General features: G+C 38.4%; 1 protein-coding gene across 1 annotated transcript in view; it reads left to right on the forward strand.

Annotated features, from left to right (window-relative positions):
- Positions 1 to 17,002, forward strand: part of DPP10 (dipeptidyl peptidase like 10) — a 202,318-nt gene that overhangs the window by 166,958 nt on the left and 18,358 nt on the right. Inside the window, exons 10-16 of the mRNA XM_005415744.2 lie at positions 1,982 to 2,105; positions 4,224 to 4,262; positions 5,384 to 5,491; positions 9,252 to 9,343; positions 10,787 to 10,834; positions 11,344 to 11,465; positions 15,213 to 15,260. Coding sequence (XP_005415801.1) covers positions 1,982 to 2,105; positions 4,224 to 4,262; positions 5,384 to 5,491; positions 9,252 to 9,343; positions 10,787 to 10,834; positions 11,344 to 11,465; positions 15,213 to 15,260 — 581 coding nt within the window. The remainder of the gene's footprint in view (positions 1 to 1,981; positions 2,106 to 4,223; positions 4,263 to 5,383; positions 5,492 to 9,251; positions 9,344 to 10,786; positions 10,835 to 11,343; positions 11,466 to 15,212; positions 15,261 to 17,002) is intronic.

Consider the following 17,002-nt stretch of genomic DNA (forward strand, 5'->3'; position numbering starts at 1 on the left):
TAGTAAATAGGTCATGGGAGTATTACAGAATTAAATTGAATGGTTCATTATCACATATAGTTTGAGGACAGAAACATTTTTAGAAATAGTTATAGGTTATTTATTAAACTATTTTTAGAAGTAGTTATACAGGTCATACCCACCTGCTGTTATGGAGGGATTCACTCCTGCACAGTGAAACCACAGAAATGGGAAGGGAGGGACAAAGGGAAGGGGAAAGAGGTTCTGTTAGTTAACCACAAAAAGTAACATTCAGATTCTTAACTTTTCCCAAATTGTGTCTGGTGTAGGACCTTTGAAGACATAAAACTGTTTCCCTGATTTTTAGGGCATCTGGGAACTTGATGTAAGATTGAATAAATTCAATGAAAAATTCAATGAATAAATTAAATGAAAAATTCATTTTCTTCTTTTAGGGATCCTATAAAGATGCTTGATAATATTTCCCTAGTCCTATTCAGGCTATTCTGATAAAAAGATAGGGATAACACTTGTAAATTTTACTCCTGAAAGTTTCATTCCGCAGAAAAATTTACCACTGCTAATGTCACAAAAAGACTGACAATCTCCCTTCAGATACATGGTTGTATTTCATGCAGTTACTGTTTCCCCCTTGGTGCTTCCATTTAATGTGCACAGTTAGGTTTTCTTCAGTGACAAACATCTTTAATATCTTGCTTCAGTTCTTTGTCCAGAATGCACTTAGTTTTTCCTCTTGGAAGTGGGGTTGTGAGGAAGCTGGAGGTGTGTACAATAGAGCCTGAGAAGCCTGAGGTCACAGACTGATTGCTGTCCTGCTTATGTCACCTGGTGTCATGGTAGATCTTGTTTTACCTGTGCATGCATTTTTGCCCCTCAGTAAGATTAAACATCTGTTAAAGCAAAAAAAAAAAAAAAAAAAGGGTAAGTGTTAGACTCAGAACACACTTCTTGAAGTCTATTTATCTCTGTTCTGTAACCACAGCACCAGGCTGGGTGAAGCTGCAGTGCTCTCCTGTCTCCTGCCTCTCCTGTGTGCAGCTTTGCTGCTGGTGCTGCTCAGCATCTCTGATCTAGCAAGGAGCCTTTTGAATGTATAATTAAAAGCCTGTTGTCAAAGAGTAATGAGGTCTCTATCAGTAATAGTTTAAAAGCCTAATAATATTCAAGCTAAGCCCCTTGTTTTAAAGGGGGCCTGAGTTTTTTCCAGACAAGCTGACTCCACTGTTGCACATAACTCAGCTGGACTGTGAGGGCTGCAGCAGGGGAGAAGGGAAGGAAATAGCTGGGCAGGGATGACAGAGTGCAACAGGTCTTCTCTTAACATCCCCAGCCTGACAGCCCAGCAGCATCTTGGGAGGAGGGGGGCAAATCCTCCGTAGCACCAGCCCAGTGTAAGCCTCATGTGCTCAGCCAGGGGTGTTGAGGGACAGACAATTTGGCTGATATTATGAGCTGTTTGTTAAAACAGAAACAGGAACACATTGATAGTGAGAGGGACCTCCCTTTTATCCAGAAGTGCTGTTGTAAAATACTTATTACTTTATAATTTTATGAAGTGGGCTCTAGCTGAACTCTAATGTTATAGAGCTTTTTTTTATCTTTGGCAGTAGGACTGGATTATTTTGTAAAAATGTGTGTATCTGAAGTTATTTGTTGTAGGAAAATACTGGCTTCTCCTGGAGTTCAGTGCTTGTTTCTAAGCTACCTGGAAAGTACACAGTTCATGTGTATTTGCAAGCATATGTCTCACAGTTGGTAAAGTTTGTGTATATATGCAAAAATTTCCCAGGGGAACATCACACTGAAGGACTGAGCCATCCCAGTGGTAGGAACAGACATGCTGGACATTTGGGGTTATTTTCTCCATCCTTTAGTACTGGCACTGTCAGGCAGTACAAATTCAGCATTTCAATGAACTGTATATATGGGGTTTTTTTTCCTAAAGTCTAATCTGAAATACCAATGATCTGAACATTGTGTGTTCAAATGTTTTGCTTAGGGAATATTATATCACCATGGTGAAATGGATAAGCAACACCAAGGCTGTGGTGAGATGGTTAAACAGAGCTCAGAATATCTCCATCCTTACAGTTTGTGAAACCACAACTGGAGCTTGTACCAGGGTAAGTTGTTTGGTTTTTGTGGGTTTTTTTTTCCCAAGGTCTTTTTTCAAGGTTTCTTCTGCATTTTGTTTTCATATTCAGAAAAAGATATTTGGAAATCAGTTTGCAGATGCAGTAGTTGCAAGCTGAATATAATTAGTCAACAGGGAGGAAATGGATGTGAGAAAATTCCAAATGTGGTGAAATGAGTTCATGCAGTTAGCAACTTTGAGTGACATTTTCAGAATTACTAAGCTTTGTTCATTCATTAGCTTCATTGGAAGCTGCAGTTGCTGAACATCATGTACTTGGGATATAGCTAGAGCAGTGACAAGCTTGTCCTCTGACAGATATTTTCAGCTGACTGCTTTCTCCTCTCTCCCCCTGCAGAGTTTCATTTTCGATCTTTCTGTCTCTCACAGCTTCCATACACTTAAGGAAAAAGTGTAAAATTCTTATAACTCCTTCAAATTTGATCACAGAATTAAATAACTTTAGAAAAAAAATTTGAAAGGCAACAGGGATATTTCATTTTTGAATGTAAGCCAAACTGAAATACATTTTCCTCTTTGAATCCAGACACATTCCACCCCTGGACCCAGACTTTGACTCCTGACACTCCTGCATTACATCTCCCCATTTTCTCAGTCAATCTTGCATCTTGAATGCATTTGGCTGCTTTCCCATTCTGAGTCACAATCTCTTCCCAGAACCAGCTAAAAGTATAAATATTTTCTGTACATGCTGATATCAGTACCAACAGATGCTCCGAAGCAGAGGGTATAATTTGGCAGTTTAAATGGTTATGAGTGATTAATGTTGGCCTCTGAGTCAAAAGGCTCCCATCAGTGTCTGCTGCTGAAGTCAGTCATATTGATGTGTCAGAGATTATTTCCAAGCTTGTCTTCTTCTCTTGCTGCCTACTACAGGGTGTTTTTTCCTCACTCAGAAACTATGAATGAATCCCCAAAGTATGGATTAAGATTGTGACCATGGAGATTTGGTTCCTGTGGGCCTTTTGTCTTTTTATTAAGAAAGTTGGTCCTGAACCACTGCAGCTGCTTCTGAGAGGGAAACCTTTATGTGCTCCAAGGTCAATTGGATTTGTTGGAAGTAGGTACCCAGGGAGCTGTAATCCAGGACATAATGTAAGAGAGACAGACTGAGAGTCCCACTCTAGAATACTTACAGTGCAGCAAAGGACATTTTTAGGGGGCTCAGGAAGGATAGTGATGCACTCTCACTGTTGGGAGCACAGACCAGGCCTGGCTCCTCCTGGAGGGTTCCTACTCTGCGCCCTCTGGGATAAGGTGATGCTCTTGAAATCATCAATGGATGAGGAAAGACTAAATATTGTGAGAATTCAGCATTGTATCACACCATTTAATTTCAGCTGTAAACCTTGTTTTTCTCTCTAGGATGTTGCACATGTCCTCAGTTTCAGATAGGAATGTATAAAACCAACTGCTGCAATAGCTACAGATTTTCATTTTTCAGGCCATATATGTACAGATTCTTCTATAGCTAATAAATTTTCATTACTTCATTACTTCACTGTGACTATGACAATTTGTATTATATTTTTTTTCCAACAATGTGTGTATGATATTTGGTTGTTTTGTTGGTTTGTTTTTTTTTTTCAAATGGCATCGTGATATATGTGTATGAACAATAAAACTCAATAATTTGTTTTTATTTTTTTTTTCTCATCACTAATGCCACACTACAACCCATTAAAGCACAGGATTGTGATTTGAAAAGGTCTCACAATTTGAGCTTGATTCTGGCTGTTTGCCCAGTGTTGATGAAGGACCTAAAATATCCAGTTGTCAGATGATGCCTAGAGGTAAAAAACAAATAGACCTGCCTATGAAAAGCTTCTTGATAGCTAATCAGAAAGGACTGAAATGGCATTCTTAGTTCTGTGATGTTCTACCAAAAATCTGAATAAAGCTGCTGACTTTGTAATTAAATTATCATTTGTTTCAATGCAAGTGCCAGCAAAGAGATGAGGAGATTGTAACACAGTAGAGAAAAAAAACATTAAATAGCTAGAGACCTTTTGCTGAATATGGGAAATATTTTTTATCTGTAGCTATTCCATAAAAGCAATTTTTTCCTATTTTTTTTTTCTTTTAGAAATATGAAATGCAGTCAGATCTGTGGCTCCCTAAACAGGTACAGTAGATATGCTATTTCTGGGTGCATAATGCATAATTGCTTCATTGTCATTTTTATTTAACTGTGTGTTACTTTATAAGCTAATAAAATCCTGAGACACCTCTGAGGGTTTTGGAGGCAATATTCCCTTCAGTTTCTGGTCTGTCTGGATTCAGTTCAGTAAGCATTTAGATGAACAGCTGATTAACTACCCAGGTCTGGGATGGTGGAAGACAGACCAGATGAATCTCATTCCAGGCATGTCCTACTTACTGTGATTTGTTTCTGATTTAAAAATGATCTCACCAAATTAAAGCAGGAGTTCAAAGATTAGAGGTCATATGGGCTATAATTGGAATGAGAAAGTAAAGTATTTCTAAATTCATACCCAGAACAATATGTTTAACTAATATGTCAGCCAATTATTCCACTTTCATAGCTTCAGAAGAACTGCCCAATAACTGGATGAAACACATTCCATTTAAACTACATTTCAGGCTTCATTTTGCAATGTGCAAATGAGAAATCATTTTAACAAAAAAACCCTATGCTTTTATAGCAAGCCATTTCCTTTAATACTTCTGTGCAAAGCTAGACAGGGAGAGATGGTATCACATCAGGCTACAGTTTGTGGTAAAACCCTGATTCAGAATACCAATTCAATGTGCTTATTTTTTCCATATGACTTTATCAAAATCAGTGGGTGTTAAAAACATGTACTCAGTGAGTCCAAACCATTGAAACTTTTCTTCTCCTCCTCAGCAGGAGGAGTTATCTCTGTCATTATTTGTATGTCTGTAAAAGACACTGTCCTGGAAAGTCCCCCTGCATTAGGAATGAGAGTACCAGAGGTAATTACCAGAGATTATTGTGAGGGAGAGTCATGCAAGGGCTGTAATATTCTAAACAGCCTTTAGGACAGGATTGCACATGGTATGAGCTATATTCAGCTTTAGCCACCACATTCTTGGTAAACTTAGCAGAATATACTTAAAACCTAAGAAAGTTTTCTCCAACTGACTTCTGAGCACAGCAAAGCCAAGGAGACAAAAATGTTTAGGTTGATCTTTTGTTAAGAAGTGTAATGAGAAGTGTGCCAGACTAACACTGGCATTAATAATATATTATTACACTTACAGAACGAGGAGCCCGTTTTCTCCAAGGATGGCAGTAAGTTCTTCATGACCGTGCCAGTGAAGCAGGGTGGCCGTGGTGAGTTCCACCACATAGCCATGTTCATTGTGCAGGTAAGGCTCTGGTCAGGCTGCTTATGATATCCTACTGCTTATCTGGGACTTTTATTGTGGCCTAGGCAAAGTCCTGAACTTCAGTTTCATCAGAACACTTGTGTCATGGTCATTTGTCCTGTCCAGCTTGTCTCTCAGTGCAGTGGGATGTATTTATAACTTCTTCCAGAATAAATGCTAATTTTACCTTCTCTAAATACACTATACATGCATATTTTTAAATAACAAATCATTTTAAATGTCTATCCAGAATCTGCTCTTACAGAACAGTAAAGGGAGGCAATACCCAAACTTAAAACTTTTGTGAAAGTTAGGACTCTTTTATTACCCTTTGCAACATTTTTCAGCAGCTTCCATTTCCCAGGGTCATTACTTTTTCCAAAGAAGAATCTGAAAGAAGATAAATTTGCAGTGTGACTTTGAAGGTCACCAGTATGAAGTTGTGATGAACTAATAAAGGAAATTATGCCCTGGAACGGAACACTCCAAGGCATCTATTTAAATCATCAGATCATTAATCCAGGTGCTTTAGCAGAGCCATATGACATAGGAAGGATTACCAAGGTACCCAAACATCAAAATAGCAGATTTGTGCCTGGCAGCTCTTGTTATCTGCCTTTATGACAGTGTTCTGGTATGAACATTATTAAGTCTGAAATATGTTCACAGTGCACTGCAGACAGAACAAGAACAAAAGAACTCTAATTGACAGTTTAACCTGAAGAAACAAGAACAAAGATACTCATTCACCAGAGTAAATATATCAGGAAAGAGTCCATGATGATAAAAGGGATCACAGGCATGTCGAATTCTATTTCCTAAAGAAAACAGTAACTCAGATGACAGACTGGTAAAGGTGTATATTATTGATATAATAACCACATAAAAATTCACACCTGAGCAAAACCATTTAGTCAGTTGTGGTGGGTCTAGCACTGGCCAAATCCCAGTGCACCCACTAGAATATACTTCCTCATTTCCTGCTGTGAGATAGGATTAGGAGGAAGGCAAAGCAGGCTCAAAATGTTATTAACAGTAACTAAAAGAAAGCCAGGCTGGCCTTGTTACCTGTTCCCAGGCTGGAAGGAAATGGGAGAATTCCTGGCATTTGTTTGTTTTAAATTGTGAATCTGACAGAGGTGAATCTAGTTTTTAATTGGCTTATTAGCATGCTTATTCTCAAAGCTAGCCAGCAACTGGTTTTGCTAGGCACAGAGGAAGCTCTCAGCAGCTCCTCACAGAAAAAATCACTTCTGTGGGTGGCTCCAATGCAAAACCAGCACATCAATCAAGTCTTATTTTGGTATCTTTCACAGTGTGAATAAGTACCTTTAAAATACATTAAATAATAATGATCTGGATCTGAAAGTTCACTTGCAACATTCCCAAGGATGTTACAATCAAGTTTGCCTTAACCTTGTAGGCTCTGACATTTCTTGCTACTGAAAAGTCCAGGAAACTTGATTCTAATTCAGGAAAATGTTTAAGCAAAGATCAAGCCCACTCCTATTCAGTAAGATAATACATGCCTACTTTTAAACACCTTTTAATTCCAGCAGAATAATGTTTAAAGTCAAGCTTACGTTTCAGAATTTAGGTGGAATTAGAGTCCTGGGTATTGCACAGCTCCAAAACTAGAAAATACTTCTATTTTGCCTGCCATCAGCATGAATAAACAAATCTGAATGTTATCACCAATGACAAATTTGGCTTTAAGCATGTAGCTGCTCCTGAGAAAAAGGAAATGTAATATCCCATGTGATATCAGCCATTATTCATCAGTAAGCAACATTCTGCGTGGTAATGGGGCTGATACAGAGCAGTAAAGGGCAGGAAATATGTTTATATGATGTGTTTTACACACTGCATTAATCTGATTGTCCATTATTTCTAAAGCAAACATAGAGGCATAAAAAGTATATTAAGCGTTGCACATAAAGCCCTTTGTCACATTAGATGTTTGTCACACCTTGTGAGAGCCACAGCAGCACAGCAAGTGCCCTGCAGAATTTAAAGCAGTCAGCAGATCACCAGTACCCACATGGTCACAGCCTTTCTGGGGTGGAAAAGGGTAACTCTAGAATTTGGCCCTGGGATTCTCATTCCTTCTCTGGTGCCACTCAGTAGAGATATCAGCCCAGTGACAGAAATCAGCTTTCATGTGCAGGAAAGTCAGAACCAACGTGGACTTGCAGGGATGAAGAAGCAATTTTTAATGGCTTGCCTTGATATAATCACTGAGGCTGATTTCTCAATCTTACAACAAATTCTGGTGTTTTTCAGGCTGCATTTCTTTGACTGCACTTCAGAAAAGCATGTGTCGACACAAAGCGTGTTAGCAGAGACATCTAATTAAATCTTTATGCAGGGAGAAGTTACTGTCTAAAAGGTTACTGTCTGTCATAGGTTATTTACTGTATGAATGGAGAGGGTTGGATGTGTGGTTTATTGTTTTTAAATGCTTTTAGTAACTTATGAAATATTTAAAAGAAACTAATCTCAAAATGGGATTGAATCATGTCTTATGTATCTAGACTTTCTTTCATGGAGCTTTGCAACTCTAGAAAATCTCTTTTTTTTCAACCATAAAACAAGAATTATAAAGTAACTTTAATGGATCAAGGGGATAACTTTCTTCAAGCTTCATAAATTATGTATTGTGGCTGTAACCTTGAAAAATAACCATGTTTATTAACGCTTGGCTACGCTTTTTATTGCTCTTTCTTGTTAGATTCTGTGATCTTAATATTTAAATATCTATTTCAGTAGTTGCAGCTTCTCTCTCTCTAAAGAAGAAATAGTCACTTACAGTGAATCACTAATATGTATTTTGATCATTCCTGGAGACAGCACTGAATATCAGAATCTTCCTGAACAGGGAGCCCTCATCATAAACAGATGCACAGCACCTAGCACAATCTCCTGATTTCATTTGGTACTTGCCAGGCTTGTCATAGAGTTGCTATGTCATTCTTTCCTCATGGATCTGTTAGGAAGCAGATCAGTTCCAAGGGACTTGGTTCTGCCTTGCCAACATGTCTCATAGAGTATCTTTGTGCATTTGCTTCTTTTTAGTTATTGCTGCTGTTGATGTGGAGCTCAGGGCACAGGTCAGAAATACATGGATTAAAAAAAAAGGCCAACATTTTTGCCTTTATGACTTTTTGTAGGCCTTGTAACCACTGAGTATCACCTCTGAGACGTCTCTTTTCTTTATGAACTTTATCTTGAATTTGAAAAGTAAGAATATGTATATCCAGGCCAAGCATAATAACCTGAATATAGAAAAATCCACAAAAAGGATGTCCAAGATGTGAGGGTTTAAGTTTTAATCTTCAATAGCCTGACCCATGATTTTACCTTTTGTCCTAGGAAACACCCTCAGATAAGCTTCTCACTTAGGTTTTTTTTTTATTTTAACCTGTGTCTGATAAAGAGTCTGCTGCAACTTCCAGCCAAAAAGTTGGTTTTACCTGCATTCCTTCCTGGCTTCTATTATTTGTTGACATGGGGGCAGCTGAAAGAAAAATTGTGCTGAAAGCAAAGGTTATTTTAATGACTTTAAAAAGCTTATAGATGAGAGGGAAAGGATAAGTGAAGTTCAGGCCTGTCCAAATGTTTATTATGTTTGTGGTTTAAAGATGTTATGTTGCATATTAAAGTTTAAAAAGCTGTAATCAGTAATGACATGTGCAGGCAATCCTGCCAGGCGAAGAAGAATGTAGCAAGGTGAAAGTTAATGTTTTCCATCTCTCAACAGGCTAAAAGTGAACAAATCAGTGTGAGACACCTGACATCAGGGAACTGGGAAGTTATCAAAATCCTGGCATATGATGAAAATACTCAAAAGATGTAAGCACTATTCCCTTTTTTAATAAAAATATTCAAGTTATTAAAGTTGAATCCATTAAACTAAAAATTAAACAACAATATTTCTTTCATTTTGGAACATTACCATAACTTTGACACACCTGAGTTCATAAGGTGCAGTTTTAAGACAATTCATCTGCCATTCTTTTCCTAAAAGCTTTTTTATGCAGAGGGAAAGAATCACACTGTGATATCACTTGACTCTGTATTTTTCAGAATAGAAGGAATCAACACACAGTGCAGCAGTAATAACATTGTGGTAACTTCTTTCCTGGAATCCAGATAAGAAGTCATAATAAATTTTTAGTACTTGATAAAACATCACACCTTTACTGCATGAGGTCTCAGAGTTGTGGGGGGATCTGATCCAACTTCATAAATTCAAATTATTTGTAGAGATTATGAGAGCTCCTGATTCTCACCCACAGAGAACTCTTTCCACAGCCCGTCTTAGTGAGAGAGTGGATGAAATGCATATTTGGTGCTTTTGGGGAGGAGTCTAGAACTAACACAAAATGACTGAAGGCTTCACCTAACTTCAGTGGATCGTGTTTAATTTTCACTTTTATCTGTTCATGGCAAAAAATACACAAGCATATCTAATTCTCATTTGCTTTAAAATAAATGATATTTCAACAAGAACTTTTTTGAGGCTGCAAGAAGCCCCATCTTTTCCACTGGTACTGGAGAAAACCTTTTATTTACAAGTCTTTGGGTTTTGAAAATATATCCCTATAGAATTTCCTGGTACTTCTGCAAGGCCCGGGGTAAAAATGAAGTCTGGATGCAGTCAGGCTGCAGAGAGGGTGACAGATGTCACAAGGGCTGTCTCAGCCACTTGAGGGATTGCCTTGGCCTCCCTCTGCCTGTCAAGCAGAAACTTTGTGGGGATCTCATCAGGGAAACACCAAGGGCTTTTCTTGGGGTTCTTGCAAAGCCTCTTTCCACCCATGCAAAGCAGATAGAAGAAAAAGTTGGTTTGCAGCTCAAAAAGGCTCTCAGATCTCATAAGACTTATTGTAATATGTGACATAATTTAATTGTGACGTTTACCTGCTATTTGGGTTTATATTGCAAACTCTTGGAGTGAAGCAGAAACTTTCTCTTCTGTGTTTTTAATATGCAGAGAGGAGTCCTGGTTGCTACTGGAGCTCCTGGGCATCACAGGAATTAAAATAATGAAATCCTGTTTTCATCATGGTTTTAATAGGAAACTGTATAGCTTCTGAAATAACTAATCTGTATATTGGATCTAAGTTTAATCTTCGAACTTGAGTTTATATATAATTATTTGATCTTCATGGATGTTTGTGAACTTTAAATTTTTAAAAATGTTACTTACGGTGTCTCTCGCTTCTCTAAACACTACCCAAATCAGACATTTTACCAAACTGAGTTTTAAATTTTTTCCTCTTTTGGACACAGTTATTTCTTAAGCACTGAAGAGTCCCCAAGAGGAAGACAGCTGCACAGGTAAGAGCTACATGGGGCTGTGTTATCAGCTTCTTCATCCCAAGCCATAAGTGCTATGGTGCTTGGGTAATCATTTACATTGTGTAAAAATTAGTATGCTTGAGCTGTAACAAAGAAACTGCTACAGCTTTTCAAAATTAAAATTGCTATTTTCTAAAAAAAGGAAAAATTTCTAACAAAAAATATTTTTACCCCTTAGATCTTCACTAGTCCTTTATAAACATCTAAAAAGTTAAATCTAAATACAAGCATTTAACATAACTGTGTTTTACTATATAAAAATATTTATAGGGTTTAATCATGTAACTTAAAAGTGTGGGGGGAAATCACCTTATATTCAGTGCTTAAACCCGAGGCTAGTGAGGTTTTCATGGTTTCCTACTAATGCTGTGAATTACTGCAGTGCCAGTGGTGCTTTGGGCCGCTTTTGGATCCTGTCCACATAGCCAAGGTTACTTTGTTGTATTTTATTCCAATGTAAAATGTTTCTGATCATTTTCTTCCCCCAGTGTATCAACAGTGGGGTCACTGAACCGTCAGTGTCTCTCGTGTAACTTCCTGAAGGAGCAGTGCACGTACTTCAGTGCCAAGTTCAGCCCCATGAACAGGCATTTTCTCCTGCACTGTAAAGGTAAGGTAAATGCACAGGGTGCAATGCTGCTGGCTTCTGAATTAATGTATTCCTTGAGAAGGGCATTAGGCTGGACTCTAACATTGAGGTCAGCAGTGGATTACTCAAAGTTCTGTACAGAGCCTATTCTAAGACTGCAAGTAAAGATGTTCTGTGAAATTACTAAATTAAAGATGTTCTGCTAAATTATGAGTGATGTCAGAACGCTGCTCCAATCCTGACCCCTCTGTCCAAGTAAAGGACATCAACTTACATTCACCCTAAATAGAAATCCTTCACCAAAACATTTGGAATTTTGGTGATGGTACTGTGGCTTGTAACAGTTCATTATTTTATATATTGGGATTGATCTTGTGTGACTATACCTAGTTAAAAAATGAGGGCCTGTGTTCTCTAGCAGTGTTTGTACACATGCATGTGCAGTGTCTCTATACATCCTCATAATTATGTGTATGGGTGTATCCACCAAAAAACAGCTGTGGTTTAATCCCCAGAGACAGATCCTCTATATCAGTGAAATTGTAATAAATAACTCACAGTGTTTTACTGTTAGCTGCATTCCAATAGCACTAAATGGCACCAGCTGGCTTCAGAATTTCTGTATAAACAAAAAAAAAAAATTAAAACCATCCCACACAGAGAAAGTTATAACCTACATGTAGGAAATAAACACTGATATATAAGTGATAAAAAAAGGTTCAGAAAAGCATGAGCCAATGCATAATAAAGTACATGGTTAGACCTGTTGTCCTTGAAACTTGAAAAACTTTACAGACACTATCCCCCCAGCATTTTTTAATAGCTAGGATCAGAGTGCAAAGAGCAGATGACAATTCATCTGAAATACATATGAATAGCTCATTTTATATTCATGCTTTTTCTCTATTGCTTTTACAACTCTACTTTTTTCTCCCACACAAAAATAAAATACCCGCTGACTTGAGCATTGAATGTATCCAAACAAGGAAACTATGAATATATATTGGCTAAAACAAGGGATTTGTTTTCAGTTTTGTTGTTTTGGGTTGTTTTTTGTGGAAATGCACCTACAGTACAGCTGATTAGAAGAAGAATGTACAGACTGTATGGTTTATACATGGTTAAATCTGCAGCAGAAGTGATGGAGCTAATCTTGAGGTCCTTCTCTGAGTAATGAGCTCCTCATGCTTTAGGCAGAGTTTTCCCTTGTGCTTGACGTAATCCCTATGGGTTAAATCTCAGATTCTTGCAGGAGAGAGGGTTGATAAATTGGGAAGAGTTTTTCGCCCTGAATCAGCAATGTGCCGGGGTCCAAAAGCATCTTGTTACTATTTTAGCAAAATATATTCAGCCTGTAATTTTTAATGTGCTTCTGTGATATAAAAATGTGGATGCCAGTAGGAGGTTGTGCATGTGATTACTCACAAGCTCATGACTTTCAGTGACTTTGGCAGTTCTGTGGTTGAGCTGGGAAGGCTGTAGATCATCCTCCCAGGATTAAACCTGCACTTCACTGAGTTGCAGTAGACTACCCTGAGCTGTAGATGTTGGGCAGGGATGCTAAACCACTGTAATTAATTTTTTCTGCCTCTAACATTAATGTGGAGTTTATACTGGCTGGGAGTTGTTCAGGGTGTTCTGCTGTGTTTCCTCAGAGCTTGGCAGGTAGAGCAGCAGCGTGGCCCCTGTGGAGTGCCCGGGCCCTGGGCTGGGCTGGGCATTTGGAAGTGTCAACACTGGTGGCAAGGTCACCACAGAACTGGCATCAAAACTCTTCTGCTTGTGAGACTATGAGCTAACTGCTTTGAGGAGACAAATGGCACATCTGCTGTGTGCATACACACTCATTTTCCCACAGCAAAAAGCCTTCACCCAATTGTTACGAAAGCAATTTGCCCAGAAAAACCCTTGGGGGACTCTGGACTGGTTCTATCTGTATAAGTTGCAATTCTTCAACCTCCTGTTCACCCACAAGCACCTTTATTAGGATTGTTTTTCCTTCTTAGTTTCCCTCAGCCAGGAGATCTCTCTCATTTTACCAGCTGTATCCTTCTCCAGAGACTCTCCTGAGTGAGGAGTTATTTCTTGCCTGGTAGGTGGAGGACTGGCTCCTCAGCTTCTCAGTTTTGGCAAGCACATCCTTTGCACTTATTTTCCACATTGCTTGGGGATTTTTCCTTTGGCACTTCACAAACTCTAGCAAGATATTTTTCTCTCCACTCAAATAAGATAGTTTGGAAAGGGAGTAATTGTTTCTCTCCTTTTATACAGCAGGAAATAAGCTGTGACTTTGGGGTTAGTGATAGGAGGTCAATGGGAAATCCAAGTGTTGTGCTTTGCTCTGATGCACTGTAACACAATATCTCTGACACAAATTTGTCCTTTTTTTTCTCTGATCAGCATTTTAATCTACTACAATCTCACTTTTTTCAAAATGTCATCATCCTTCCATTTTTTAGTATGACAAATAAAGATAGACTGGAAAATGCTGGTGCTTCCCTCCTCAGAAATGGTCTTTCTTAAATAAGAATTGAAAGCAAAATGGCAAATTCAGGAGTTAAAAGAACTGGAAATAAAAACAAACCAAAGCAAAAGAGACATCTTATGAAATTATCTTCTCAGAGAGCTAAGGCAGAAAGCTGTGATTTGTCAACAGTCTACCTGAAAGAATTTTGTCAATTGTCCCCCTTGAGGGAGAGAATGAAACTGATAAAAATCTTCAGTGAAGACAGTGAATGTCATCATGCTATTTATTTCAGGTATTTACATTTCCCTAGACTCATGCCATAATTAATTGAGAGAGACAACCTCTCAAAATACATAAATTAAGCTCTGTCTCTTCACTCTCAAAGGGAATTGGTTTTTTTCCTCAAAAAGAGAGTTGTGTCTCCTAATTTCAAAGGGTCCATGCCTTCATCTGCCATGGGGTCCTCAGGGACTTCAGCTTTTCTGTATTGTTCTTCATCACCCAATAGTGACTGAATGATTGTAATTTAAGCACTGAGGTAACACAGAGCTTCTGATGTGTAAATTCCATGTTGGGGGTGGGGACACAGGATTTTCTTCTGCAGGTTTACACTGGTGGGGATTTCAGAGCAGGGACAGCAGACTGAGCCATTTCTGAGTATGCTGAATGCTTGGTCATGCCAGTTTCACATGCCACCTTATGCATTTGCACAGTAGCTGTTGGCATGAAGAATTATTCCTTGTTTTTAGTTTCTTAGTGGTGCAGTGAAAATAAAGTATGTGAAATAGGATTAGACTACATCTCATATAGATTTAACTGTGATGCTGTTGGTTTTGCAGAGTTGGCATACCAAGGGAGCTTCTTAAACAGATAATAATGTGAAATATATTTTTTCAACACATCTATAGTTTTTTCATAGACCAAATAAGTGGATATTATCATTAATTAATTTCCCAGTCAACCTGTCAAACTGCTATATTTTAAACAGTACCATTAAGTGCATCCATATTTTTTTAGTCATGACTTAAAATTAAAACATGGACATTATTAAAGAAAAAAAAGCAGTGCTCATTCTGGATGCAGGGTCTGGGCTGCTGAGCAGGCAGAAGGCAGTGTCTGTTTCACACTTTGTTGGAACTGTAGCCCAGCCTGTGTCATTTCCAAGAGGTACCAGTGGAGTTCCTGCTGTGCTTGGAGGGAATTGTGTGTATGGAGCTTCCAGGATGCTGTCTGGTGTGGTAACTGGTTCCCAGTACAAAGTACCTCACCCTTCCTCTGTTTTTCTCCTCTCCTCAAAACAGGACCAGGCGTTCCAGTTGTAAGTGTGCACAGGACAAGTAATACTGCAAGTGAGTATACCTTATGAAATAACTAGGGTTTTTTATCATCCCTAATTTTTTTGGGGAGTGTGGGAGAAGGGAAAGAAAGCACATGAAAATGTCTTGCAAGTACATGAAAACTAATTCATATAAAGTGCTATTAATTACCTTTTAGCAACATCCACATCAGCAAATGGTAAGGAAAGTAGTGAATCCTAAAACTTTTCCAGATTTTTAGATATCTTTTGGACCTAATGCATGTGACTCATCTTCTGTTTACACTTGAGTAAATTAGATGGCAGGTTGGTCTTCATCCTTTTCACTTCCTATGTAGATCATGCTTCCATTGCAGTACACCTTCTGTGTTTTTAGAGATGTTTTTAAAGTTACAATTCAATTATGTTGAAGTCAGGTACAGTCCTGGGATGATTGATCATAAAAGCTGACCTACATATGGTGATTTAGTCCTTCTCTTCTATTTCTCAAACCAGAACAACAACTCCACTGACATTTTCAATGAAGACAAATCCAATAATAAAGGCTTTTTAGGAGGGTATTCTATACCTCTATTTTCAAGTTTTACTCATTATTTTCTTGTATATTGATGCCAATATTTACTGTTACTGCTTCTTGGCTGCTGAGGTGCTTTTTAGTGGAAGACTGTCCTTCAGCAGTTGAATTTTCCTGGTGGCACAGCAGAGGTAACATCTCTGCCACCTCCAGCTCCACTGTGACTCCACTAGCATGAAAGTGTGGGTTACAGGAATGGGGGACAACTTTTCACTCAAAAGCACTAAACCAACTCTTACAAATCCTCATGTCATTAATTGGATTATCCTCAGGATTTTTCCCAGAATCCAGAAATCCTGAACTGTACCTCTGTGTATCCCCTTTGTCCTGGGCTAGTCACTGTTCAATGGAGCTAATCTTGCATGCTGAAGTACCATCCTGATAAACAGTGCCATGCTATGAAGTGTTAATTAATACCTGCACTTTAGTTTCCTTTTTTTTTCCCTCCCTTTTTTTAAATGCCATTGTTTGTGTTTGCAAAGCCCAGTTCCACAGGACACCCAGGGCAGGGAGTTTTATCCAGCTCAGTAAAGGGGAGCTATTGCTCGAATAAATGCATTTTAGACTTGTGTGGAGCTCCTCATTTCTGTGTAGGCAGGCTTTTGCTCTTTATTACCTGCATCTAAAGTACTATGGAGTGTGAATTACTGAAATTGAGATTTATGTGCAGGCCCTTAGAGTAAAATAAAGCAAGTCAGGATAGAGGGATGTTGTTTGTTGTAACAACAAAAATCTAAATAATAAGAGAGATAATTTAACATTAGTGTTTGAGTGCAAGATGAGATTATCCTCTTCAATTCATAAAGGAATGATTAAGGATTATTTCAATTATTCCATCCTCAGACTATAATTATACCATTTTGGTTGACTGCCCAGAACAAGCATTCTCCTCAGATTATCTGTTTTGGCCCTAAGTGAAGAGTTTATTATTTAATTTTAAAAATCTAAATTTTGGAAGCAAGATCGGTAATTTGAGTTAAAAGAAGCCCAAAACCACAACAAATTAGCCATTCTTTCATGTGTAGAAGGGTTGCCTCAAATTAGTCTGCAGCTTTAAACCAAGCTGATGATCTTGCTCTTGGCTGAAGTGACCACATTTATCTGTGCTGGCTAAATGTTGCCTTGGAATAGGTATTATTGGGGAAAAGGATGCCTGCATGAGGCTTAGGGTATTGCCCAGTAGAGCAGCCTCGTGCTGCTGC

The sequence above is a fragment of the Geospiza fortis genome, unplaced genomic scaffold, assembly GCF_000277835.1.
Source record: "Geospiza fortis unplaced genomic scaffold, GeoFor_1.0 scaffold112, whole genome shotgun sequence".
Lineage (NCBI taxonomy): Eukaryota > Metazoa > Chordata > Aves > Passeriformes > Thraupidae > Geospiza > Geospiza fortis.